We start from the raw sequence: 26,312 nt of genomic DNA on the forward strand, positions 1-26,312 counted from the left end.
GTGAGCCACAACTGCTGAGCCCATGTGCCACAACTACTGAAGCCCACACGCCTAGAGCCTGTGTTCCGCAACAAGAGAAGCCACCACAATGAGAAGCCTGCACACCTCAACGAAGAGTAGCTCCCGCTCGCTGCAACTAGAGAAAGCCTGTGCGCAGCTATGAAGACCCAACGCAGCCAAAAATAGACAATACATAAATAAATAAAAAGAAATAAGGATCTAGGACCTTCAGGGTTTTAGCCACATAGAGTTCTGCACTGTTTCCCAAAGCAATGCCAGGCCAAGATGGTGTGGAGGCTACATCCTTTGGGGGGGAAAGATGGTAAAGTAGGAGCCCCTAAGAAATCCTTAATAGAGGACCATTAAAAAGAAGAAATAACTTGATATAACTTTTTTTTTAATTAGAAAGGGCCACTTGAAAATTGGGGAACATTGAGCTGTATTCATTAAAATATGCTTGAATTCTATTTATAATCACATAAGATGGGAAAAGAGATTAACGAAGAAAAAGGAAGAGAGGTAAAATCTCAGTGTGTCAGAGTCTCAAGAGGCAAAGAATCAACTAAAATACATGTGATCATATATAATATAGTTTTTTGGAGGACAGGTGATACTACCTTTAGGATTAAAAATCAGGTTAAACAAAGTAGGAGGATGACACTCCTGCATGTCTAAGGGGCTTTATCAGAATGAAGTCATGTCTATAAGCTCTTAATGTCCAGAAGGAGAATGCAGAATAGACATAATATATTTAAACTACCCAAAAATTAAAGGAATTTTTCTGTGAAGAATGATAAAGATTTCCAACAACATGCTTTATTGTTTAAAGCTTTAATACCTGAAGAAAATATAACATTGATCATAGAAAAATCAATCCAAGGCATGACATAAGGGAGTTTGTGATACAAATATTACTTTAAATATGAGGTATTCAAAGGTGATGAAAAAAACCAGATATGTTCTTAGGCGCCTTGAGTGAGTAAGTGTGAGAAGGAGTTATTTAGAAGTAAGTGAAGATGTGAAGATGCCCAGATAGGGGTTCAACCAAGGAAAGTGTGTTAGGTATCTATTGCTACATAACAAATTACCCTAAAATTTAGCAGTTTAAGACAACAAACATTTATTATCTTGCGGTTTCTGTGGGTAAAAAACTTGGGAGCAACTTAGGGGACTGGCTCTGGTTCAGAGTCTCTCATGAGACTGCAGTCATGGTATTGGCTGGGCTACAGTTATCTGAAAGCTTGACTGGGGCTGAAGGATCTGCTTCCAAAATGGCTCATATGGTGGACAAGTTGATGCTGGCTATTGGCAGGAGGCTTCACTCCCTTGCTACGTGAACCTGTTCATAGAGCTGCTTGGGTGTCCTTATGACATGACAGCTGGCTTTCTCTACAGTGAGTGATCCAAGTGTGAGCAAGGCGAAAGCCACAATGCCTTTTATGATGTGGTCTCAGAAGTCATATATTATCACTTCCACCTTACATGATTTATTAGAAGCAAGACATTTAGTCAATGCCACACCTGAGGGGAGAGGAATTAGGCTCTACTTTCTGAAGAACGAGTCAAATAATTTGTGGATATATTTTAACACATCACATAAGGCAAGAGAGAACAGACAAGAGCAGAGCAGGCTTGCTGGTAGACCCAAGACAAACTTCATTTCCTGTATAAAGCTGATGACAAGCAATACAAACTATTCCCCTTTTGCCAACTGCCAAGAGGTCCAGCTATAACCCTTTAGAACGGGCTAGAGCAGCCTCTCGCAGGAAACGAGGGATTATCTGAGATTTTTAGGAACACTTTCACTCTACAAATATCTATCCACCTGTTTTCTGAAGGCTGGAATTGTTTTAATATTGAGGCAAAAGCCACATCTGGAGAGAAGAGACAACAAAGAAAATGACAATTGAAACAAACACTAATGCAGCTGAAAATGGAAATATTTACTAACCAATTGGTGGGGAGTCTCAGATCACAGACTTAACCTTGTCATGTAGGGGGAGGATGACAGATTCCAAGAGAATCAGGAGAAAGGACTGTGAAATAAAATGGAGTCACTTACGTCAAGGGGTTTTAAAATGGAGCTAGGAGGCCATTAAGGAGGTGAACCTTATGCACGTCCTCACCAGCGGGAACCATGAACTTCTGAACTGGGCCAAACCACCAATACTCCATGGACTCTGCAAGAACACCTGCAACTTGTCACATTAACGAACTTTTCCCTCCCTCTAGTAACAGCCTTAGTATTCAACCATGTTTAGCCAAGACTAGCTTCTGCCTCCAACTCGAAAATTACAAAATTCTTTGTAATGCAAACCTCTCTTCTTTGCCTTTAAAAGCCCCTTTTACTCCCTAGCAGGACACTGTTTGGGAAGCTACCCAAATCTGTGTGCCCCAAATCGCATTCTTTGATCCAAATAAACATTTTTTTTGCTTAAGAAAAAAAAAAAATCAGGTTAAACATTGTCAGAGCTTGTCATAATAATGTCTTAATGCTTACCTAGACTGTTTCTTTTTAATTTTTTAAGACTTTATTTTTAAGAGCATTTTTTTAGGTTCACAGCAAAATGCAGAGGAAGATACAGAGATTTCTCATATACTCTTTGCCCTCACACGTGCATAGCCTCCCTCATTATCAACATCACTCATCAGAGTTTACCTAGACTTTTATTTTTGCGCTATGCGGGCCTCTCACTGTTGTGGCCTCTCCTGTTGCGAAACACAGGCTCCAGATGCGCAGGCTCAGCGGCCATGGCTCACGGGCCCAGCCGCTCTGCGGCATGTGGGATCTTCCTGGACTGGGGCACGAACCCGTGTCCCCTGCATCAGCAGGTGGACTCTCAACCACTGCACCACCAGGGAAGCCCTACCTAGACCTTTTAAACCCAACATTTCTCAAAAACTTCTCTTTTCCTCACTTTAATAATGATAAGTAATTTCTGCTTTGAAAAAAAATGAGTTTAGAATGGTATTTTGGGGTCTACATTCATGGAGTAGCATTTTTGTTTCATGGTCTCTTAAAATATAGTTGATAAAACCTGTATAAAAGTCATGTTGTGATTGTCTCCACCTGAGAGATAAATGCATGTCCTGCTCTGGGTACAAGTATGATTAAGTTACAGTTGGAGGTTTACTGCCCCGGCCCCCAGATCAAATGCAGAGTGGCCGGGCTTAGGCTGGGCAAGCCACACGGGACCATTTTGCCCCAGGCTCCAGAGTAAGTAGGAAAAATCAGAAGGGAGAAGTGCTCCAAAGTATCCAAGCTTTTTCACAGCTAGTATAAAAGCCAATTTGTTCATTCATTCATTCAAAATCTATTGTGTACCTGGTACTTTTCAAGCACCATATCAGACACTGGGATACCATGAGTGAATAAGATGGACAGACTGGCCTGGTGGAGTTTGCAGTCTAGAGGACTGAGAGAAAAGGGAACACTGGGGTGGCCATAAGGCAAGGGTCTGGGAGGCCGAATCTAGCTGGGGATGGGGGTGGTCTGTCCCTCCCATTGGATTCCAGTCTCCTGCAAAACTGAAAGCTTCCCATGGGGCCCTATCCCCTGATGGATAGCAACTCATCTCCCCTCTCCCACTGCAGCTGCATATGGTCTATTATAACTCGGACCTGTACCCCAATGCCAGCATCGCCAGTGACAAGCCAGAAGGCCTCGCGGTCCTAGCTGTTCTCATAGAGGTAAGAGATGTTGAGAGGCATTTTACATGAAATTTGATGTCAGGATGACATCAGACTTGGCATTTGGTTCCATGCACACCTGTCTGTTCCGTTTCGGCTGTGTCCTGACTCTAGAGCAGGGGCTATTTCCGCACAGGGTTCCTGCTCTCTTGGCCTGGAGGCAGCCCTTTCTGTGGCTGGACAGCAGGAATGGGCATGTCCTAGGTGACACTGGAAAGATGAGTCCTAGTCTCCAGCCCCATTGCATAATCAAGGAATTGCCAAGTTGGACAGGGCCTGTCGGGGGTGGGGGAATCATTCACTGCTGCCCCATCACATGCCTGATACAATTTCCAGCATCCAAGCTCCATCCTTTATAGGAACCCCAGCATAAGTTCTTTCCTTAATCCCAGAACATGGGAACATCTCCTGATTTGCTTGCATTTTCCCCCCTAAGGAGACAGCACGTATGTCGTTTCTCAACATACTTACTTGCCTGACTTGGCTTGCATGAACTCAAGCTCCCTTAAGTTCTGGTTAGAGAACATGCTATTTGTGGCCGTTAAGCTCACAGCCAGATAGTCAGGAGCACAAGCTCTACCTGTTGCTCTGGGACACCCCAGCCCCAGTGCCTTGAGCTGGAAATAGGATGTCCTGAGACGCAAGAGGGCAGGACCATTCCGCCAACCCCCTAACAGCCTAGTGATGCATCATGACTGTCCTAGTAAAGTGCATCCTTTGGGGAGGATCTCAGCAGTGGTGATTACACACCCTCAGCAGAGCCCTTCCATTCACAATTGTCAAGCCAAGCTCAGCCTATTGAATTCTGTCCCTGTTCAACCTGCCCCATCTCTATTGCAGATGGGCTCCTTCAATCCATCATATGACAAGATCTTCAGTCACCTTAAAGATGTAAAGTACAAAGGTGAGAGGTCCTTGGATGCGTATTCACCCTCTGTTGGAGAAGAGTGTATTCACCCTTGTGTGATCTGAAGAAGAACCCATGCAGGGGGCCGGGTACTGTCTGTGACCAAGTCCTAGGATCAGGTGGCTCAGAATGGGGCTAGTTCACCTTCCTAGTCTCTCATATGCTCAGCTGCACCTCTGCCTTGGGGAGCGAGTTGACATCATCCCCCAACATGTCTCTCCAGGCCAAGAAGTGTCCATTCAAGGTTTCAGCATCGAAGAGCTGCTGCCGAAGAGGCCTGAGGAGTACTACCGCTACCGAGGGTCCCTGACCACACCTCCTTGCTACCCGACCGTGCTCTGGACGGTTTTCCGGAACCCTGTGGAAATTTCCCAGCAGCAGGTAACTGTCGTGCTCTTTCTTGTCAGAGAGCACGTAGTACCTCGGACCCTACCACCACCCATATCATAATCAACGACTTAATTTCCTCACTTAGAGTTTCACTGGAAGCTATTCAAAACCTCTCCAAATATCACAGGGGCTTGGAAGCACTTCAGAAATTACAGGCTGAGCTTCAAAAGTGGAGCTATCAAGTCAAGTGGGGAAAATGAATCTGTCTCCACAGTTCTTTAAATAAGAGCTGTTAAGCTGCGTTTCCTAATATATCCTTCAGTGGATAGTGTCTACCTCCCAGGCAGGAAAGAGCATGGCTACTTTACAGGGGCAGAATAAAGACAGGATCAGGTTAGACTTTTAACAAAGCCGAGGGGATGGGGATTACAGCAATGAGGATCTCTGCCCTCAAGAAGTTCACAGTCTAGTGTAAAACTGGGGGACGGAGTCCTTGGGAATCATCTCTAACCCTCTCATTTCTTAGGTGATGAAAGCAAGGGTTAGAGAGTTGAGGAAACTTCGGGATCACCAGCTGGTTAGTGACAGAGCTAAGACCCAAAGATAGAGCTGAGTTCCAGGTCACTGCCGGTATCTCTACCCTGCAGCTGAGTTTCATCAGTCGGAAGCATGGCTGCCCAGGAGACGGGGCCAGGGGGCCGCTGCACACTGGCTCACGGCCCCCACCCGCTTCATGAGCCAGCACAGCTCTCACTGCTGCTCCTTCCTTTCTACTATGAGCTATTGATCTGAGTAACCTCGATAAATGGCAGCAAGTAGGCTGACAGGAATAAAGACGTGATGAATCAAGAGATAAAATGCTCAGAAAGGCAGTAATATGTCCTAACCCAGAAACTGCCTTGGAAACATTTACATGATCTATATGGGTGTATGAAAATACCATGGGACTAGAAGTCAGATGACCTGTGAGACTCTTGCCTCCCTCTTTTGGTTCCTCCTGATGGGACCATCAGACTAAGGCCCAGGCCCCTCTGATTCAGAGCTGGGTCCTGAATGAGGCTCAGGAGAGGAATGCAGTCTCCGTGGGAGGCTGAGGAACCCCTCACCACCCCAGGTTTCCCTCCCTGCAGGGCAGATTTCAGGCTCAATCAGGAGCTGACAGCATGAACCCTTCCGGCAGCCCCGGGAGGTGGGAAGACAGTGGGAAGACACACGGGCTCGCCGAGCCCCATCACTCAGACACACGCAGGGGAGGGGCAGCTTCTGGCTTCCCCACTGCTTTCTCAAGGGTCTCCCGCCAGGCCTCGGAGGTGAGATCTGGTGGTCCTTTCCCTCGAGGTCAGGCAAGGGGGTGTCACTCTGCCCGTGGGGTATGTTTCTGCTCTTCCCCCGTAGCTGACGGATTTGGAGACAGCCCTGTACTGCACACGGGTGGAGGACCCGTCCCCTAGAGAGATGATCAACAACTTCCGGCAGGTCCAGAAATTTGATGAGAGGCTGGTGTACGTCTCCTTCCGACATGAAGGTGAGGAGATGCGGTGTGTGGCGAGTGTGGTGCCGAGATGTCTGTTTTGTATGAAATCGGGTGCCTCCTCTTGGGCACTGTCACTGATACCCTTAGAAGATGGGTTAAGAGCACCCTGGCTGCCGAGGGAACCAGATGCGTGAGGGAGCTACCGTGTGTGGGTTTACTGAGGTCTCCCTCCACTGACCTCGACTTCCCTGAGCCTTGGTAGAGAAGCGCGAGCCAGACCCTCCAGGCGCGTAGACCAGAACAATCATTAAGTCTGGGAGTCTCCCACAGATGGGGAAGAGAGGATGTTCTGGGGGCCTCTCTGCCCTGAAGAACTACCTACCCCTTCTCCTAAGATACATGATAGGGCCCTTTGCATGAGATCAAACCTAACTTCTTACAGGCTTTCTTGGCATCAAGGTCCATCTTTGGCCTTGCCAGGTGATTCCTGGCACCACCAGCACCACCAAGGTCCAGGGATGCTCCTTTGTAAGGTTTTAGAAAATGGGCATAACCCACATCCGAGCCACAAGCAGCTCATGGTCCAATGTAGCAGGGCCCGTTAGACAAGAAAGTATCTTCAGAACTGCCTTTTGTCTCATCTCCTTGAAGCTTGCACAGGCATCCGAGATCTATACGGAATGAAGCTTAAGAGTTCGGTTTCTTCCTGAGCTATGGACGCTCAGTTTTTCCTTTTAAATCCGTAACCATAACCTCCCAGATGGACAGTTAACATCTTGACTTGCACGGTATCTACATCAAGACAGCTGGAAGCTGGGGGCCCGGGGAAAGGGGTGAGGGGCCCACACTCTTCAAATCGCTAAGTTCAATTTCTCACATCACTTGTGGCCAAGCTGGGCCAAGGGTTCATATTTAAGGATGACCATTAACCCACCTGTCAGAGAATCAGCTCTCCTCGTCTCACATGGGGCACCTTGTTCTGTTGTTGTTCCTTTCATAGTGTGTGAGATTGTAACTGTCACCTGCTAAGCTTCGTGGACCACAGGAAGATTGAATTTCAAGGCCCTTGCCAGAAAGCTTTAGAAACATGCCCTTCTGCACTGACCCACACATATGGTCAGAATTACGTCCTTCTCTGTCAGTTACTTAATCAAGAACTGTCCAAGAATTTATCTTTTGTGTTCTCCTCTCCAGATGTCACTAGTTAAGGTCATCTCCCTCTTTTCACCAGTTTCTTGGTCTGCAAACTGAATCTATAAACAATGGCCCCTCCTAAAAATTGAGGATGTACATGATGATAACTATACCAACTCCTTTTCCAGGAAATACCTCAAATGCATAGAATTATCCCCTGGTGTTCTATTCTGGATATAACATTCTCTTTTCCTATTTTTCTAAATGAAGTGTATAGTAGTCAAGGGTTAAACGGAAATACTTCAACTGTTAAATAAAACTCCTCCTGGAGATAAGGGACTCTGCCCACATAGATCAGGTAGAATTTTCCTTGTGATTTAAGGATAATAGTCAGCTCTGTTCTCTGTGCTAAGTCTCTACAAGTCACCAGGGATGGTGTGACAGATACTCCTCAACAGTCAGTAGACCCAGGTTCAAGGCCTCACCTTGTTTCCTCCTGGCTATATGACGCAGGCAAATCATGTCCCTTCTTTGGCCTTGGTTTCCTCAGCCATAAAATGATGGGTTGGACTAGGTGAGTTAACGTCCTTTCGGTGCTAACATGTTCTGATTCTAAGTGGACAGTAACAACTGTCCATCCTGACTTTACGTTGCAGGGACAGTGTGTGAGGGCAGTTACAGAGAAACAGAAGAAAGCATGCAGGAACTTGACATCCAAAAGTAACCCCCACGTGTACAATGAACTGTAGCCTCGGGGATAATTAGCCATCTTCTTAGACCAGTTCAGGTCTAAGCTGGCGCCTGTAGAGCAGGCAGTGCAGTCAGGCTGGTAACAGAGCGCTTCAGTAGACCCTCCCAGTCTGGCTGGGGGAGCTTGAGGGGCCTCTATGCAGAAGCCCCCAGACCGGCTCCAGCTCAGGACGTGGAGATCACAGCCCAAATGCAGCTCTGCCGCTGCCCCTCCAGCATGGCTTACCCAGAGCTGCTGCTTCCAAAGGCTGGGCTGGGCTTTCTCCCTCGAGTAAGAATCTGTGGCAGTCTAAGGCAAACCTGTTCATTTGAAGGCTGATTATAGAAACTTGGCCAGAATTCTCCCTTTCCCCTCATTTCCCAAAGACTCGGGCAGCAAATGGGGCTGTCCCCTAAGAAACAAGGATGAGGCAGCCCCAAAGGAGTGAAGCCCCAAACCTCATCCCCCCAGGGGCGCCTGCAATTCACAAGGGCCTTCTCACACCAACGTGGCGCGGGTCTCAGACTGTAACATGTCCTTTCAGGTTGATGGGGTAAGCTTGTTTGTCAGTGGGAACCTTGAGCAATTTGGACTCAATTGTTTGCAGGCTCTTCCACTGAGGCATGTCTGTAATTAGGGGCTCGTTTAATTCAGGGTCTTCTCTGAAAGTTAACAGGAACTATGGGGTTGGAAAATGAAAACTCTGGAGTTTTCTGCCAGGAAAAAAGTAATGTTAAGGAAATCCTTTATGAAAGAAAGTGCACGGACCTTGAGAGGGGGATCTGAGGTTTAACCAAATTGGAACAACTGGGACTGAATCACTTAACTGGACGCTGTATTTTCTTCAACTGTTTTAGAAAAGGAACACAGAGCTTGGTTTCTGTCCTTAGGAGGTGTAGAGTCTATGACGGCCCTAGGGCAGGGTTTCTCAGCCTTGGCATCAGCACGTCAACACTGACATTTGGGGCTGGATAATTCTCACTGTGAGGGCTGGCCTTTGCACTGCAGGATGTTTAGCAGTGTCCTTGAACTCTACCCTCTAGATGCCAGCAGCATCCCCACCTTGTGACAGCCAAAACATCTCTAGACATTGTCAAGTGTCTCTGGGGGAGGAGGGGCAAAGTTGCCCCTGATTGAGAACCGCTGCCCTATGGATTGTACAATGACTTTCCTAGGCCCAGAACTTTTTTCCCCACTCCTATCAGGATTCTAGGGTTTTATTTCACATGCCCTGGTCTTTATTCTATTCGATCCCTGTTTCCCATCTTCCTTTAGGATTTGAGTAGGTACTCTTCTTGTATAATTGGGTAGGGCCAAGGCTAACAGAAGTAGACGAGAGAGAACTATTCACCCTTCAAAGAATCATACCAATTCCTTCACCAGGGGTCCAGGTGCCTCTGAGGTAGCAACTTTCTTCAGAATCCCCTCATCATTCTGTTCCTTCCCTTTCATATGATGTTTTTTTTTTCTCTCGTGTATGTTGTTTCTTGTTGCCTTTGGTTAAAATGCCCTGTCCTTGTGGAGAGATGAAAGTCACGCCAGGCACTTTTTTTCAGCTCTTAAAAAGTGCCTCTTCCAAGTGGCACAAATGGAAGTCTTGAGCTGAAGAGAGGAAACAAGACTCACGTCCTCCAGGTGGGGTCTTGGAAAGGAGGAACACATCCTGGGAGCAGTCCAGATCTCGTAGGAGTCAGCTGCCCGATGTGAGGAAGGAGAAAGACAGTAGAGGCACATCTATATAGTCCAGGGGCCCGATTCTCGGTTCCCTAAAGTTGACCTCTTCCCAGCCAAAGACACCCACACTGGGTCCAGATGAAAAAGGGTAATAAAGCCCAAATGCCAATGTTATCAAGTTCTATTTTCAACATGTCAGGGCAAGGAAAACTTGAAGGCCAAGAGGAAGCCAAAAAGTTTCTGTAATCGTGTCTTCAGTGCGCTTGCTCTGAGTGAGTGCATGTCACATGCCTCAGAGCCTGGAGCCAGCTGAGGCGACACTTAGACAAGGACGCTGGGCAGTCGAGGGGTAGGGCTTTCCCCCTCAGCAGAGCTGTGGAGTAGCCTGATTAGAATCTGCTTGACCCTGAGGGACCTGGGTAGTTTCATAAAATGTTTAAAAAAGAGAGAGAAAAAACCTTACAAAGCTAAGATGCCTAATTATCTAATTTTTTGAGACTAGAATGTGTGCTTTGTGGTTATTGACCTTGTCAACTTTCTAAAAGTCCCTATTTATAAATAAACTCTATTAGATGGAAAAAGATTAATTCTTCCAAAGGATCCAAGTGAAAGACCAGAGGAGTTCCCCTTAAAATCGCCTACCCCGGATACAGGGTCTGAATAGTCAGGACTGATCGTCCAATGTGCTAAGAAGTGGAGTCCTAGTCACACCTAATGCAGTTCAACACACCGCGTGTTACTGAGCACGCCCCACGTTAGCCACTGCGGGGAACAGAAAAGCCCACCAGGGATGTTCTCTTGCTCCCAGCAATAAGCCTCTGGGCCGGACAGCGGGAGAAGGGGTCAGGCGGAAAGCTGATCCTTCCAGCATGTCTCCCCTGCTCCCATCCTGCCCTGCGGGGCCTCCTTCAACATGGCAGGCGCTTTCATGTGTGCACGCTATTGACTTTTGCACACACGAGTCCCTTTGTCCGGGATGCCCCTCACCTCTTCCACCAGGAAAAATTTTCAAGACCCAACTCCAACCATATCCTGCCAAAGTCTTCCCCATGCCCCTGAGGGTGACTTACAGTCTCCTGCTTCAGTGCAGCTGAACCTGTTCATCTGTGTTATAGTTTTTAGCACACCACAGGGTAATTATGTATTACCACGCAGAAGAAAAAAAAGAAAAAACATGCCTCTGTTACCCACACACCACGAGTCCCTTAAAGCAGGGGCTGTGGGCGTGTTACTAGCCTTTTGTGCCTGGCACCGTGCCTGGTGCTCACTACAAGTCTGAAGGAATGGAGCCGACCCGTCTCCCTTCCCCTCTCCCCACCAGTGTCTTCTCTGCAGAACGATCTAAACAGAAGCCTGACTGGTTGTCAAGTTCTAGTTTTATGAAGTTTTATTTTGCTTTGTTATCAATTTGCCAACAGCATTCAAATCAATCTATTTGTTGAGGAAAACGTAAAGATCAGAACATAGCTGTCAAGTGTTAAAGGTCCGGGATGGGATGGGGGTGCTGAGGGATGCCGTCAGGCCTTCTGTCATCTGGCCTGACTGGGGTAAGAGCCCCGGTCCCACCACCTGTCATTCCTGCAGCACAAACAGCCTGACCCCCAAAGGGAACTGAGAGCATGAAGCACCAGGGCTGCATAATAACCCTCGCCCACCGTTCCAGGGTTTAGGCCCCCTCAGAGCAGCACGGCTCTCTCTTCTGGGCCTGCATTCCTGCAATCTGGAAGGCACAGCCCTCAGACCCTATCACGGTCATAGAAAACCAGTTCCCACATGTAATCTGGCGGCGTCTTTTGGGCAGACTTATTTGTAGAAATTATTTCTTCAACAGGGTTCCACAGTGTTAAGAAAAACTCCAGTAAAATATGTCCTCCTAAGGTAGTTACGCTCTGTGGTTACGGAGGGCATCTTCCTTGCTTTTCTTACCAAAGCATCATCCAAAGAGAGGACCCGCATTTCAGTTACTTGAGTCTATGATTTGTATTAAGCATAATAACAAGAGTTTTACCATCTGAAACTGGATTTTATATATTTAAACTCTCAAATCCCTGCTAAACCAAAACTCTCCCTGCCTCTTTTATAAGACTGGAGGCTGCTAAAGATATACACCTATATGTATACGTATCTAATCACTGTGGAACATGTCACCTACTAAAACAGTCCATACTTTAAAATAATACACTGAAAGGAAAAGGATTGTATTCCTTTTTTTCAAAACTCTGTTTGAATAAACAGAACTGCAAATCAACCTAGAAAATGCTAGACTTGTTTCAGGAACTGCAAGCTGTGTAAATAAGGTGCTTGTTCCTCCCGCTGGACTTTTCTGGGTGTGCACCTGAGGCTTCAGAAGACCTCAGACACAGTTAACCAGCATCCCTCGGGTCCAGCAAGACGCCCGTGGAAGACGCAGCACCTGAGCCAGCCAGACAGGTAGCAGTGCCCCGTGGCGAGCAGCTTGCTCATCTTCTCGGGGGCCTGTACCTTCCCGGGTGAGGCATGTGGTACTGGAGTTCTTCTCTACCTGTGTGATGTCCTTCTGTGCGTCGTACTGCCCTCCTTCTGCTGACCCTGACTTGCACCGGAGCCTTGTATGGAGAGCAGGCAGCTCTCCCACGTCTGTGTGGCACGTGCTCTCGTACCTGCCAGCTCAGGGGCCCCTGCGTTGCGTTCTCACCCCGTGCCTCTCATGGGCCGTCTCTGTCAACCAGCCTGTCTCGTTTCTCCTGTCTGGCCCACTGTGCTTCAGTGGGAACTTCCCTGTCTCATCTGCCATTCAGAAACCATTTCTGTGTTTACCCTGCAAGTGAATCTTTGCCCCTCCCTGCACCATCTTTGATGCCTGTTCTCTGCAACAGCCCAGAGGCGCTGCGGGGATGCAGGCTTCGGCTTCTCTCTCTGGGCACTAATTCTCTAGTCACCCCAACAGGTCTCCTGATGCCTTTTGTGACCTCCCCTCTCCCTTTAGTTAGCAGATGCTCTGGCATCTGCCTCCAGTGGGACGCAAGCCCTGCGCTTTATCCAGCTCAGCAGAGGAGCTCTGCTCCTTGATGCTTGGTGCTGTCTCACCTGGCAGGAGATAGCATCCCAACGTCATCTTCCTGCCCTGGGGTTCCTGGCGGGTAGAATTCCCACGAGGTGCCGCCCTCGCTGCCATTCCTCTTCCCAAGGGGCTTATGCTCTTCGCTCGCTCAGTCAAGCTGCTTTGTTTTTTGCTGCATCAAACACTGGTCTGTAAAGCATCTGTTCCAGTCTCTGGGGACTTCCTTGTCTTCATACCTGCTTGGTCTTGTTTCCTTGTTTCCAAGGAGAGGCAACTTAGGCCCTAAGAAGTCGTCATCCAGGAGCAAGGAGCCCACATTAGAGCCCTGGATTAAATTAGGCTGTTGTTTATAGGGCCTAATACAGCCAAGGACACTGCTCAGCGACACAGGAAAGCCAGACTCTCCCTCCAGATCAGCCACCCAGCTGCGCCACGTGCGCATGAGAAAAGTCTCAAGCCTGGGGCCTTGCTTCCAAGCCTTCACTCCGCTCCCTAAGCCCATGGCCTGAGGGCACCTCCTCCAGCCCCAGAGCGGGGCTGTCAGTTGTCTGGGGGCCTGTGTGGCTCTCAGGATGTTTGAGGTGACTGTGAAAGCGACGACTTTAGAAACCTGGACGGCTTAACCAAGTGGTTAAGCTTACTAGTAATAGTCTTATGTGGCAAGAACTAGTTTCGTACCACAAGCATCTGGAGCTTTAGGAACAAAAAAAAAAAGTGTATTTCATCAAAAAGGCTTGGAAAAGAAATCACGACTAGTTGGGTTTTTCTTCAGCGGTTGTTGTTTTTAAGATCCTAGAGGCCTTGGTTACCTCTAGGTACCTTAAAAAACAAAACAAAACAAAACAAATTATAGTGTGCAGAGGCCACAGGCCATGCAGGGAACAGAACATGTGCTGTACAAACACTTGATGCTTTCCCCAGGGGGAGACTCACGTCCTGAGAATCTCCCCAAGCCACAGACTGGTCCCTGTGTTCAGGGCAGGGAATTGAGCGAGGGGAGCCACGCTCTCTGCCACCTGGGAGGCCGTGGGCTGCCAGTGGTGGCCGGCAACAGCCGAGAGAACAGGCCACCCTGCCCTTTGTGGACGGCTTCTATCCATACCTGCCCTGCTTATCCTTTCAACAGTCTGGGGCCACCCGGGAAGCCAGACCAGGGACAAATAGGGCCCAGCCGTGGACCAGGGAGGCTACTGGCTCAATATTAGACTGTGAAGGAAGACAGTAGGGAAAGAACTTGGGGCTGATGGCCCCAGGGGAGTCAGCCAGACTGGGCCCAGATGGCAGGAGAAGGGGCTGAGCAAAACCTCACCCTGCAGTCTCAGGTCTGGTTCCCCAGGGTATCAAGTGCCCCAAGGGGAGGTGGTCCCTGGCCCTCTGCCTGCATCTCACACTTGATCGGGGCTCTCCCAGGGTCTCCGTCGCCATGGTGGGCTCTATGGGCACAGGCTCTCCTGAGTGTCTGGCTGGGTGGCCACCATCTGCACAACTCTGGCTTCCAGTGTGAACTGGAACAACCCCCCATCCTCTCCCCCGTACCACAAGCTAGAAGTTTCTACTGAGATCAGAAAACCACCAGACAGGCAGGTGTGTGTAAGCAGAGACTTTCTTTAGATGGAGAATCTGACTGGAAGAATGAGTAGTTCTGAGAACCTGGAAGCAGCTGGGATAACCTGGGGGCTCTGTGACTGGGCTCCTCTGTGTTACTCGAGAGGACAGGCTCACTCAGGGCCCTCTCCAGAGAGGTTCCTAGCAGGCTGACCATGGGATTTCACCTTAGATCACTGGGCACTATTTCAGCCCCACTGAGGACCCCACTAACTCACCCCATTCATCTCCAACAATAACTTGCTGAAGAAGCCACGCTCCTCTGTCTCCATGTAGCAGGGAAGAGAGGCTGGTATGGTGGAGGGGCTTCTCCAGTTTGTCCACCGGGGCCAAAGCAAAAATAGAACCAAACCATGACAACAGTACTGGACGGGGATGGGTGGACAAGGCTGGTGACAGGTTCCAACCAAGCTCTGCTGGCCCCAGCCAGCTAGAACCTGGCAGCTTCCTTGCTGAGAAAGAGAGGTAGGTGCCAGAGAAGCAGATGACAGCCCACCAAGGTAGACTCTGATTCTTACCCTTCCTCACCTTCCAAGTTGGCCATATTGGATCAAAAACTGAAGTCCTAGCCACACAAAGAGACTGCTGTGATTAAAGGAGCATCAGAGGGAGGGATCACGGTGCGAATTCCCTGGGTGGGCAATGCCCTCTACCCCATCAGGCACCTCAGCCAGGAGTGAACATCCCCAGGAGGGCTGCATCAGCCCTGTACCTCCACCCAGACAAAAGGTAGAGCTCTACTCAACACACTGGTCAAATACGCCAGGGCTTGACTCGGTTAATTTCCGGTCTTTTCCTCTCCCCTTTGAAGGGCCAGACCCTACCTACACAGGACCGAGTCTGGGTATGTGGCCAACCGGCCGTGCATGCTGCAGCTGGGTGATCACTGTGATTCTCGGTGTGATCTGGGCCTGTGATTCTTCAAGCCCATCCTCTCTGCTTCTCTGTGCCATCACTCTGACTCCTGACCCCCTCCTCACCGCGTGTCTTACCCTCAAGTCACTCTCTGATTCAAAGATGAGCTGCCAATCAAATGCTCCCCGAATGAACGACCTAATCACTTTATAGCATGTGTACATTCAAAAAGCCTATCCAAGACCTTCTGTTTGCCAGGATGGGAAGCCATTGCCTAAAAACTAGGCCTAAGCCCAGTATGGAGGTTGGGTGACCAGCCAGTTGACCTTGGCAATGGGCCCTGGTTGTTTTGGACTGCTTAGGACTGTGTAATGGAACTTGGGGCCAAAGCTGATAAAGAGGCATCTCAAGGGGCCTTAAATCCAGCAAGCAAAAATGGAATAAGTTCTTATTCTGTAGCCCAGGGTTTCTCAAAGTGTGGTTCATGGACCACATACATCAGCATCAGCTAGAGGTGTTTGGTTAAAATGCAGATTCCTGGGCCTAACTCTAGATTGAATCAGAGTCTCTGAGGGTTGGGCTCAAAAAAAGTCTACATTAGACACAAGCTCTTCAGATGATGCTGGTGCAAGTTTGAGAACCCCTGCTGGAGAATCGCTACAATTTGCAAATGGCCCCCTGTGAGTACTCCAGCCAATCCTGCTAGGCCAAAGACCAGAACCTAAGAACAGAGATGGGGAAATTACACCTTTCTGTGGGTGATTCTGCAGCTGTCGCTTGACTGCGCACACATGTGCTACGGGGATGACATGAAGGGGAAGGGAGGATTGTAATGAGTGCGCACTACCCCTCAACAGGCATCGCCCTTTTCGTGGCCCTGGCTGGCGTTCTGGGCATCTGTATTGTCCTGGCAGTATCCATTTGGCTTTTCAGAAGGAAGAAGAGGTGAGCTGATTTGGGCCCAGGATGGGAGTGGGTGGCTTTGTGTCCATGAGGATTGATCTGTTCGGGAAGGCAGCCTGCAGAACGAAGAGCTCTGTCACCTGTACCAACACTTATCCTTGGTTGGTTTGGGAGTGCCATTTCCCAAACACCACTGATCCAGTGAGACACTGGGTGCTGGTGGTTCAAGAGTCATTGCGCTCAGAGTTGGAGGTGGGTCTGCCAGCTTTGCTGCCCCTGCTAAGACCCCTGGACAAGCCTCTTGATTTGGAAGGGAGGTCCCATTTACCTACACACAAGCACCAAGGCTGTCTTCTTTCTAAGATCTTGACATCCGGTTTTTCTTCCCTGAACCCAGAAGGAAACTGAGGGAAATTGTTTGATTTCTTACTCACGTTGATGCCTTTTCCTTGTGTTTTTATTGTCATGGTTAGTTTTTCCTAAAACCTAATTTACTTTTCCTGCTATGAAAAAAAGAGGTTGTCAGAAACCCTGTAGGAATCAGAGATTTGAAGCAGGGTGGTAATGAGACCTTCATCAGAATGCAGGTCTCAGTATCGTCAAGCATTAAAAGAGAACAGTTGAACAATGAACAGGTTCCCTTTTGGTTAATGCTTTATTGGGGGGCGTTTCCTCCCAAGACCAACAGAACTGGAGAAAGGTCTCCAAGGGAGGAATCTGACTTGCCTCATTCCGTAGCTGAGTTGGGCTGCTCTTGCCTCTCTTTCCACTTTGACTAACAACACTCATGTGTCCTTGCTGTTCCAGCAGCAAAAAAGTTGCCAACAAAGGAGTCATCTACAAACCGGCCGTCAAGCAGGATGCTGAGGCCCATGCCTGAGGCCCTGGCATGCCCAGCTGTGTCCAAGGAAGGACCTGGCTTTGGACACAACCTGCTGTGGCTCCCTGGACACTTGAAATACCTGAGGGTTCTCTGGAGTTCCACCCACAAGCACCCCAGACCCTTGGGGGACCCCACCATCCTGATGCCATGCCACCCCCAGTGGGAGCGTGGATGGGGAGAGCTTGCCTAGGAGGTAGGAAATCTGAGCTGTCTGCTTCGTGAGTGTGAGACCATGAAGTGGTCCGGATTCGGGGAGCACAAACCACGTCGCCCGCTGCAGGCTGTTAATGGTTAGAAAACACTCTCATCCGGGGCTTCACTTGAATGTGGTTTCCAGTGTCCTGGGAATTCTGCTTTTTGTCCATGCTTTCAGACCAGAACACGGACTCTCTCTGCACTCAGACTTAGGCTCTGCTCTTCAGACTGTTTCCTTCCTCAGGGAAGGGCTTGTTGTCTGCTTTCCTTCTGCTATGACAAAACCTTTAGTCTGACCTTACAGCTGGGGGGACGGGGGTAACAGGAAGGGTCAAGGTGTCCGAGACAAAAAGAAAACAAGAGATATTCTTTGTAATATAGTAGAGGCATTTTCCAAGTCCTGCCCTTTGTTTGCTTGTTTATTTTTTTGTCTATTTAACTTCTTTATTGGAGTATAATTGCTTTACAATTGAATCAGACGCACTGAATGGACCTCAGAGAGAGAGAAGACACGTAAGATCTGGAAGAGTCTCACTTTGGAATGAGAACTGGAATCAGAAGTTGCTTGTCAAGCCCTATGTGTGAGGACAGAATATTAAGCCCGACCCAACCTCCTGTCAGGGGTGTTGTTATGTTTCATACTTTACGGATTTTATAAATAATTGGGCTATTCCTTGAAAATGTGTTGTTGCCTTCTCTCTCCTTGAGGAGACGTGAACTCTGAGATGACCTAAGCTGCTTTTGTGTCTAAAGGAAACGGAAGCAAAATGGTTGAAGGGCTTTGTCTCTCCTGCCCAAATTTTATCTCTACCACCTTTGCGGTCTGTGTCCCTACTGTCAACCTGGAATTGGGACCTACCAACTTCTCTGACTTGGAAGAAGATATCGAGCCATGGCTGAGTTAAAGGATATTTTCAAACTATGAAAGCAGGAAGTTATCTGTGCAGGGGCTGGCATCATGGTATTCAGGGACCAGAAATAATGGAATGTTACAGAGATCCTTCATGGTCTTCCCTCCAAGTGACAAAGACAGTTTCTGGGATGACGTAACTCCTTTATTCTCCGCCCTCCGATGTAAGAGCCCAGCAGAGACCAGTTAGTTCCATGACTGAGAAGGAGGCCCCCACCACCAACCTCTCCTGGCTGACACCTTGCAGTTCACAGAGAACCTTCTGATTCCCACTCTCATTTTGACAGCATGAGATGTCCTCCTGAAGCACAGGTTTCTTTAGATCGCCTTTTTCCCTCTCCTCCTCCCTTGACTCTGAGAAGTCTTCTCTCTTCTCTACTGTCTTAACTTTTTGTAGTGATGGCAAGCCCTATGTCTTTGTAGCTTGTTTGCTAGGCGGAGTTACAGGTGGAGACTCGGGTGTGTGTGTGTGTGTGTGTGTGTGTGTGTGTGTGTGTGTGCGCGCGCATGTGTGTGTGTGTGTGTGTGTGCGCGCGCAGGTGTGCATGAGACCTCCGACCGCCCTGGAGCCCGGGGTAGCATCCGGCCTTGCCATTAGCACACCAGCCTGATGCTGATCAAATGACAGCAGCGACAGCCCTCAGGACTGAGCAGTGGGAATCAGACGATGCTTTCTTGGCCTCGTCCCAAAGTTGCCAATCAGAAACCAATAAAAACCACTCCAGAGCTGTGAGGCTGTCTTTCAAAGAGCTCTCTACAGCTTTTAGGGACAGATTTTGTGAGAGCACAGAGAGAGCATCGTACCTGGCACAATGGCTGTTCATAAAAAGGGAGTTATGGGGGAGGTGAAAACAGTGACAGTTTTCCTGCCCTCTCCCTCCTCAGCACAGCCTGGGCTCTCGGCCCTCTTGGCTCAGACGAAACAAAGCCAGGGAGAGGGCTCCTAGGATCAACACTGTCACCCTCCTTGCTACTCCGTGTGGGACTCCTGAGGACCCAGCCCTGCAGCTGCAAAAGCTTTCCTCAGGTTCTCACTCATTCCCTGACACTGGCTGCCTCTACAGGAAAGCGCTGCTGAAGCTTCTCTGCTTCCCACTGACCCCTGGGAGGGCCCAGGTACTGTGCTGGGCGCATGGTAGGTGAAGGTAACAAAGACGAGGCCCCGGCTGGGGCAGGGACACAGGGAAGGCCCTGGCTTCTTTGCCTCTCACGAAGGGGAGGTCTTCAGTCTCTTTGCTCTATTTCGTTAGTGTCAAATGGTAAAAACCTATACTTAGTTCCTTAATAAACATTCTAGGACTTTGCTGCATTGACTATTAATCCCATTTTAGGTTCCACCTTAAATTCTTTTCCCCTTCACTCAACTCTCTAAATTTTCATTGAAAATATTTGATCTATATTTAGATTTCATAAAAATTTACCTTTGAAAAAGCATATTCACGTACCCAAGTTGCTCCAAACACAAAGTTTTCCAAATAACTGAATTATCAGCTTTTAGTTTATTAAAATAAAATAAAATAAATGGAGTTTCTCAGATTCAGTAGCCACATTCAAAGTACTCAGCAACTACGCATGGCCAGTGGCCAGTATAGCCACTGTGCAGATATGGAATCCTAACCTCCTTTGACATATCCTTTGGAAGGGTTAAACCTAGATGACTTTCACACAAAATAAACCCTAGAAGAAAGCTCTGGAAGGTGAGGATGGGGGACAGGATACAGAGATGGGGGAATCCAGAGAGGGTCGATATGGAGGATGGGAGAAAAGAGGGCATATGGAAAATCAGGCCCAAGGGAAGCAGGCCAGCAGCCCTTAGGCGTGGCTCCCCTTATCCTTGTACCCTTTCCCCTCGCCCCTTCCAGGGGTCCCCAGCCCTCTCTGCCCTGGCCACACACCCTTCAGCCACGCCCTGGGGTCCAGGTGCTCAGCAGCGACCTGGTCTAGGGCGTCCTTGCCTTTGTGGGAGCTCCCGCTGCGGGCATGAGGGTGCCTGGTTAACTTCCGGGGACCTCGCTGCAGGACCCTGGCCAGGTGCCAGGTGCTACCTGCCCCCTGTGCCCCCAACACCCCCTCCTAATCTCCTCGGAGTCTGAACATTCCCGTGCCGGACAATGCAGTGCGAACACATTCTCTACTGGAACCTGCCATCCTGAAGGGGGCGAACGCCTGAAACCCGAGTCTCTTGACTTGTTAGCTGTGCCCTGTCCCTCACGTTAGAAGGAGTCACCTTCCTTCGAGATGTGGGGAGAAGCTCGAGACCCACTTACGGGAGGAAATGAGACCTCCGGGGCCACCTGCCGGGCAGCAGAGGTGCCTCCTGGGCAGCGGGTACCATTTTGGCGTCACCATGCATATCCACATTGGACACGGCGGGCAGGCATGCCTGGCCCTACGTGGTCCTCTGGCTGGGATTCAACTGCCGCAGGGTGTAGGGGAAAGGTGCGAGGCCGAGTCAACACTGCAGGGGAGGGTCCCTCTGCCCTACCCGTATGCCCTTTCACTATAGAATGGCGGCAGAAACAAGGGCCAAAGTGCTCTGTGGTATGGAATTATTCACCAAAAAAAAATTACTGCAGGTCAGCATATCATCATGACTGCAGGTCAACCGGGGATTCAGTAACGCCTCCCGCTTGTATACCCTTGACTGTTTCGATGCACCTTCACACCTTTATGCGACAACCCAGGGAAAGAGGGAACGCTGCCCCTGTATCTTATTAAGTGGAAAACGAAACAAGGGCTGGAGCTCTGGGCTGAGCCAAGGCCACACAGCTCCCGCAGTGCTCTGATCTCCAGCGGCAGTGCAGGGTCCGCCCTCCACAGCTCTGGTGCCACGGAAACACCTTCTTGTAATAGAATTTGCCATACGCTTATCATAATCACGCCACAATGTCATAAAACCCCACAGGATAAAGGCCCTAAAGGCATTTGTGCCAACAATTTCTGGAAAATCAATGACAACCTCCTGCCTCCAATCTGCTTCATAACATTAAACTCTGCTATCTGCTCAGGAAAAGTCTGAGCAAGTTCTGCCAACTACCAGCAGACAAAGGAGTCAGCTTAACTCCTGGGATGTTACCCTCACCTCTAATTCAGCGAACCAAATTCCCAGGGACACGTGCACTTAACTTTCTCTCTTCCTGAAGCTGAACTGGAGACAAGGAATAAATACACACACAAATATAAACAAACACACACATATAAAAATTCCATTTGTATAAAATTCTTTAAAATGCCAACTAAACTATAGTGACAGAGAGCAGATCAGCGGTTGCCTGGGGATGAGGCGGTGGCGGAAGGGATTACGAAGGGGTATGGAATATTGTTGAGGTGACGGATATGGACATTATCTTGCTTGTGGTGATGGTTTCTCTACATATGTCAAAACGGCTGAAATTTTATACTTTAAATAGGTGTCACTTATCTTACATTAATTATACCTCAATAAAGAAGAAGACACACTGTTGGAGAGGGGGAAGATGGCAGAAGAGTAAGATGCAGAGATCACCTTCCTCCCCACAGATACACCAGAAATACATCTACACGTGGAACAACTCCTACAGAACACCTACTGAACGCTGGCAGAAGAACTCAGACCTCCCAAAAGGCAAGAAACCCCCCACGTACCTGGGTAGGGCAAAAGAAAAAAGAATAAACAGAGACAAAAGAATAGGGACGGGACCTGCACCAATGGGAGGGAGCCGTGAAGGAGGAAAGGTTTCCACACATTAGAAGCCCCTTCGCCGGCGGAGACTGTGGGTGGTGGATGGGGGGAAGCTTCGGAGCAAAGAGAAGAGTGCAGCAACAGAGGTGCAGCGGGCAAAGCAGAGAGATTTCCGCACAGAGGATCGGTGCCGACCAGCACTCACCAGCCCGAGAGGCTTGTCTGCTCACCCGCCGGGGCGGGTGGGGTGGGGAGCTGAGGCCCGGGCTTCGGTCAGAGCGCAGGGAGAGGACTGGTGGCATGAACACAGCCTGAAGGGGTTAGTGCACCACGGCTAGCCCGGAGGGAGTCCAGGGAAAAGTCTGGACCTGCAGAAGAGGCAAGAGACTTTTTCTTCCCTCTTTGTGTTCCTGGAGAGGGGATTAAGAGCGCTACTTAAAGGAGCTCCAGAGATGGGCGCGAGCCGCGGCTAACAGCGCGGACCCCAGAGACAGGCATGAGACGCTAAGGCTGCTGCTCCCGCCAGCAAGAAGCCTGTGTGCGAGCACAGGTCACTCTCCACATCTCCCTTCCGGGGAGGCTGTGCAGCCCACCACTGCCAGGGTCCCGGGATCCAGGGACAACTCCCCTGGGAGAACGCACAACGCGCCTCAGGCTGGTGCAACGTCACGCTGGCCTCTGCCGCCGCAGGCTCGCCCCGCACTCCATGCCCCTCCCTCCCCCCGGCCTGAGTGGGCCAGAGCCCCCGAATCAGTGGCTCCTTTAACCCCGTCCTGTCTGAGCGAAGAACAGACGCCCTCCGGCGACCTACACGCAGAGACTGGGCCAAATCCAAAGCTGAACCCCGGGAGCTGTGCAAACAAAGAAGAGAAAGGGAAATCTCTCCCAGCAGCCTCAGGAGCAGCGGATTAAATCTCCACAATCAACATGATGTACCCTGCATCTGTGGAATACATGAATAGACAACGAATCATCCCAAATTGAGGAGGTGGACTTTGAGAGCAAGATTTAGGATTTTTTCCCCTTTTCCTCTTTTTGTGAGTGTGTATGTGTATGCTTCTGTGTGAGATTTTGTCTGTATAGCTTTGCTTTCAACATTTGGCCTAGAGTTCTATCCGTCCGTTTTTTTTTTGTTGTTGTTGTTGTTGTTTTATAAGGCTCTTGGTGCTGTAGCCAGGAGTCAGGGCTGTGCCTCTGAGGTGGAAGAGCCAACTTCAGGACACTGGTCCACAAGAGACTTCCTAGCTCCACGTAATATCAAACGGCAAAAATCTCCCAGAGATCTCCATCTCAACACCAACACCCAGCTTCACTCAACGACCAGCAAGCTACAGTGCTGGACATCCTATGCCAAACAACTAGCAAGACAGGAACACAGCCCCACCCATTAGCAGAGAGGCTGCCTAAAATCATAATAAGGCCACAGACACCCCAAAACACACCACCAGACGTGGACCTGCCCACCAGAAAGACAAGATCCAGCCTCATCCACCATGACACAGGCACTAGTCCCCTCCACCAGGAAGCCTACACAACCCACTGAACCAACCTTAGCCACTGGGGACAGACACCAGAAACAACAGGAACTATGAACCTGCAGCCTGCAAAAAGGAGACCCCAAACACAGTAAGAGAAGCAAAATGAGAAGACAGAAAAACACACAGCAGACGAAGGAGCAAGATAAAAACCCACCAGACCTAACAAATGAAGAGGAAATAGGCAGTCTACCTGAAAAAGAATTCAGAATAATGACAGTAAAGATGATCCAAAATCTTGAAAATAGAGAAAATGCAAGAAACATTTAACAAGGACCTAGAAGAACTAAAGATGAAACAAGCAATGATGAACAACACAATAAATGAAATTAAAAACACTCTAGAAGGGATCAATAGCAGAATAACTGAGGCAGAAGAACGGATAAGTGACCTGGAAGATAAAACAGTGGAAATAACTACTGCAGAGCAGAATAAAGAAAAATGAATGAAAAGAACTGAGGACAGTCTCAGAGACCTCTGGGACAACATTAAACGCACCAACATTCCAATTATAGGGGTTCCAGAAGAAGAAGAGAAAAAGAAAGGGACTGAGAAAATATTTGAAGAGATTATAGTTGAAAACTTCCCTAATATGGGAAAGGAAAGAGTTAATCAAGCCCAGGAAGCACAGAGAGTCCCATACAGGATAAATCCAAGGAGAAATAGGCCAAGACACATATTAATCAAACTGTCAAAAATTAAATACAAAGAAAACATATTAAAAGGGAAAAACAACAAATAACACACAAGGGAATCCCCATAAGGTTAACAGCTGATCTTTCAGCAGAAACTCTGCAAGCCAAAAGGGACTGGCAGGACATATTTAAAGTGATGAAGGAGAAAAACCGACAACCAATATTATTCTACCCAGCAAGGATCTCATTCAGATTTGATGGAGAAATTAAAACCTTTACAGACAAGCAAAAGCTGAGAGTTCAGCACCACCAAACCAGCTTTACAACAAATGCTAAAGGATCTTCTCTAGGCAAGAAACACAAGAGAAGGAAAAGACCTACAATAACAACCCCAGAACAATTAAGAAAATGGGAATAGGAACATACATATCGATAATTACCTTAAATGTAAATGGATTAAATGCTCCCACCAAAAGACACAGACTGGCTGAATGGATACAAAAACAAGACCCATATATATGCTGTCTACAAGAGACCCACTTCAGACCTAGGGACACATACAGACTGAAAGTGAGGGGACGGAAAAAGATATTCCACGCAAATGGAAACCAAAAGAAAGCTGGAGTAGCAATTCTCATATCAGACAAAATAGACTTTAAAACAAAGACTATTAGAAGAGACAAAGAAGGACACTACATAATGATCAAGGGATCGATCCAAGAAGAAGATATAACAATTGTAAAGATTTATGCACCCAACATAGGAGCACCTCAATACATAAGGCAAATACTAAAAGCCATAAAAGGGGAAACTGACAGTAACACATTCATAGCAGGGGACTTTAACACACCCCACTTTCACCAATGGACAGATCATCCAAAGTGAAAATCAATAAGGAAGCACAAGCTTTAAATGATACATTAAACAAGAGGGACTTAATTGATATTTATAGGACATTCCATCCAAAAACAACAGAATACACATTTTTCTCAAGTGCTCATGGAACATTCTCCAGGATAGATCATATCTTGGGTTACAGATCAAGCCTTGGTAAATTTAAGAGAATTGAAATTGTATCAAGTATCTTTTCCGACCACAACACTATGAGACTAGATATCAATTACAGGAAAAGATCTGTAAAAAATACAAACACATGGAGGCTAAACAATACACTACTTAATAACGAAGTGATCACTGAGGAAATCAAAGAGAAAACCAAAAAATACCTAGAAACAAATGACAATGGAGACATGACAACCAAAAACCTACAGGATGCAGCAAAAGCAGTTCTAAGAGGAAAGTTTATAGCAATACAATCCTACCTTAAGAAACAGGAAACATCTCAAATAAACAACCTAACCTTGCACCTAAAGCAATTAGAGAAAGAAGAACAAAAAAACCCCAAAGTTAGCAGAAGGAAAGAAATCATAAAGATCAGATCAGAAATAAATGAAAAAGAAAAGAAGGAAATGATAGCAAAGATCAATAAAACTAAAAGCTGGTTCTTTGAGAAGATAAACAAAATTGATAAACCATTAGTCAGACTCATCAAGAAAAAAAGGGAGAAGACTCAAATCAATAGAATTAGAAATGAAAAAGGAGAAGTAACAACTGACACTGCAGAAATACAAAAGATCATGAGAGATTACTACAATCAACTCTATGCCAATATAATGGACAACCTGGAAGAAATGGACAAATTCTTAGAAATGCACAACCTGCCAAGACTGAATCAGGAAGAAATAGAAAATATGAACAGACCAATCACAAGCACTGAAAATGAAACTGTGGTTAAAAATCTTCCAACAAACAAAAGCCCAGGACCAGATGGCTTCACAGGCGAATTCTATCAAACATTTAGAGAAGAGCTAACACCTATCCTTCTCAAACTCTTCCAAAATATAGCAGAGGGAGGAACACTCCCAAACTCATTCTACGAGGCCCCCATCATCTTGATACCAAAACCAGACAAGGATGTCACAAAGAAAGAAAACTACAGGCCAATATCACTGATGAACATAGATGCAAAAATCCTCAACAAAATACTAGCAAACAGAATCCAACAACACATTAAAAGGATCATATACCATGATCAAGTGGGGTTTATTCCAGGATTGCAAGGATTCTTCAATATACGCAAATCAATCAACG

The 26,312-nt window shown here is 47.9% G+C and overlaps 1 protein-coding gene across 1 annotated transcript in view; it reads left to right on the top strand.

Annotated features, from left to right (window-relative positions):
* Positions 1-17,824, top strand: part of CA12 (carbonic anhydrase 12) — a 60,879-nt gene extending 43,055 nt beyond the window's left edge. Inside the window, exons 5-11 of the mRNA XM_032621504.1 lie at positions 3,595-3,690; positions 4,531-4,594; positions 4,821-4,978; positions 6,323-6,452; positions 15,396-15,428; positions 16,297-16,384; positions 17,150-17,824. Coding sequence (XP_032477395.1) covers positions 3,595-3,690; positions 4,531-4,594; positions 4,821-4,978; positions 6,323-6,452; positions 15,396-15,428; positions 16,297-16,384; positions 17,150-17,222 — 642 coding nt within the window. The 3' untranslated portion in view covers positions 17,223-17,824. The remainder of the gene's footprint in view (positions 1-3,594; positions 3,691-4,530; positions 4,595-4,820; positions 4,979-6,322; positions 6,453-15,395; positions 15,429-16,296; positions 16,385-17,149) is intronic.
* The last annotated feature ends 8,488 nt before the right edge of the window (positions 17,825-26,312 follow it).

This window comes from Phocoena sinus, chromosome 2 (genome assembly GCF_008692025.1).
Source record: "Phocoena sinus isolate mPhoSin1 chromosome 2, mPhoSin1.pri, whole genome shotgun sequence".
Taxonomy (NCBI): Eukaryota; Metazoa; Chordata; class Mammalia; order Artiodactyla; family Phocoenidae; genus Phocoena; species Phocoena sinus.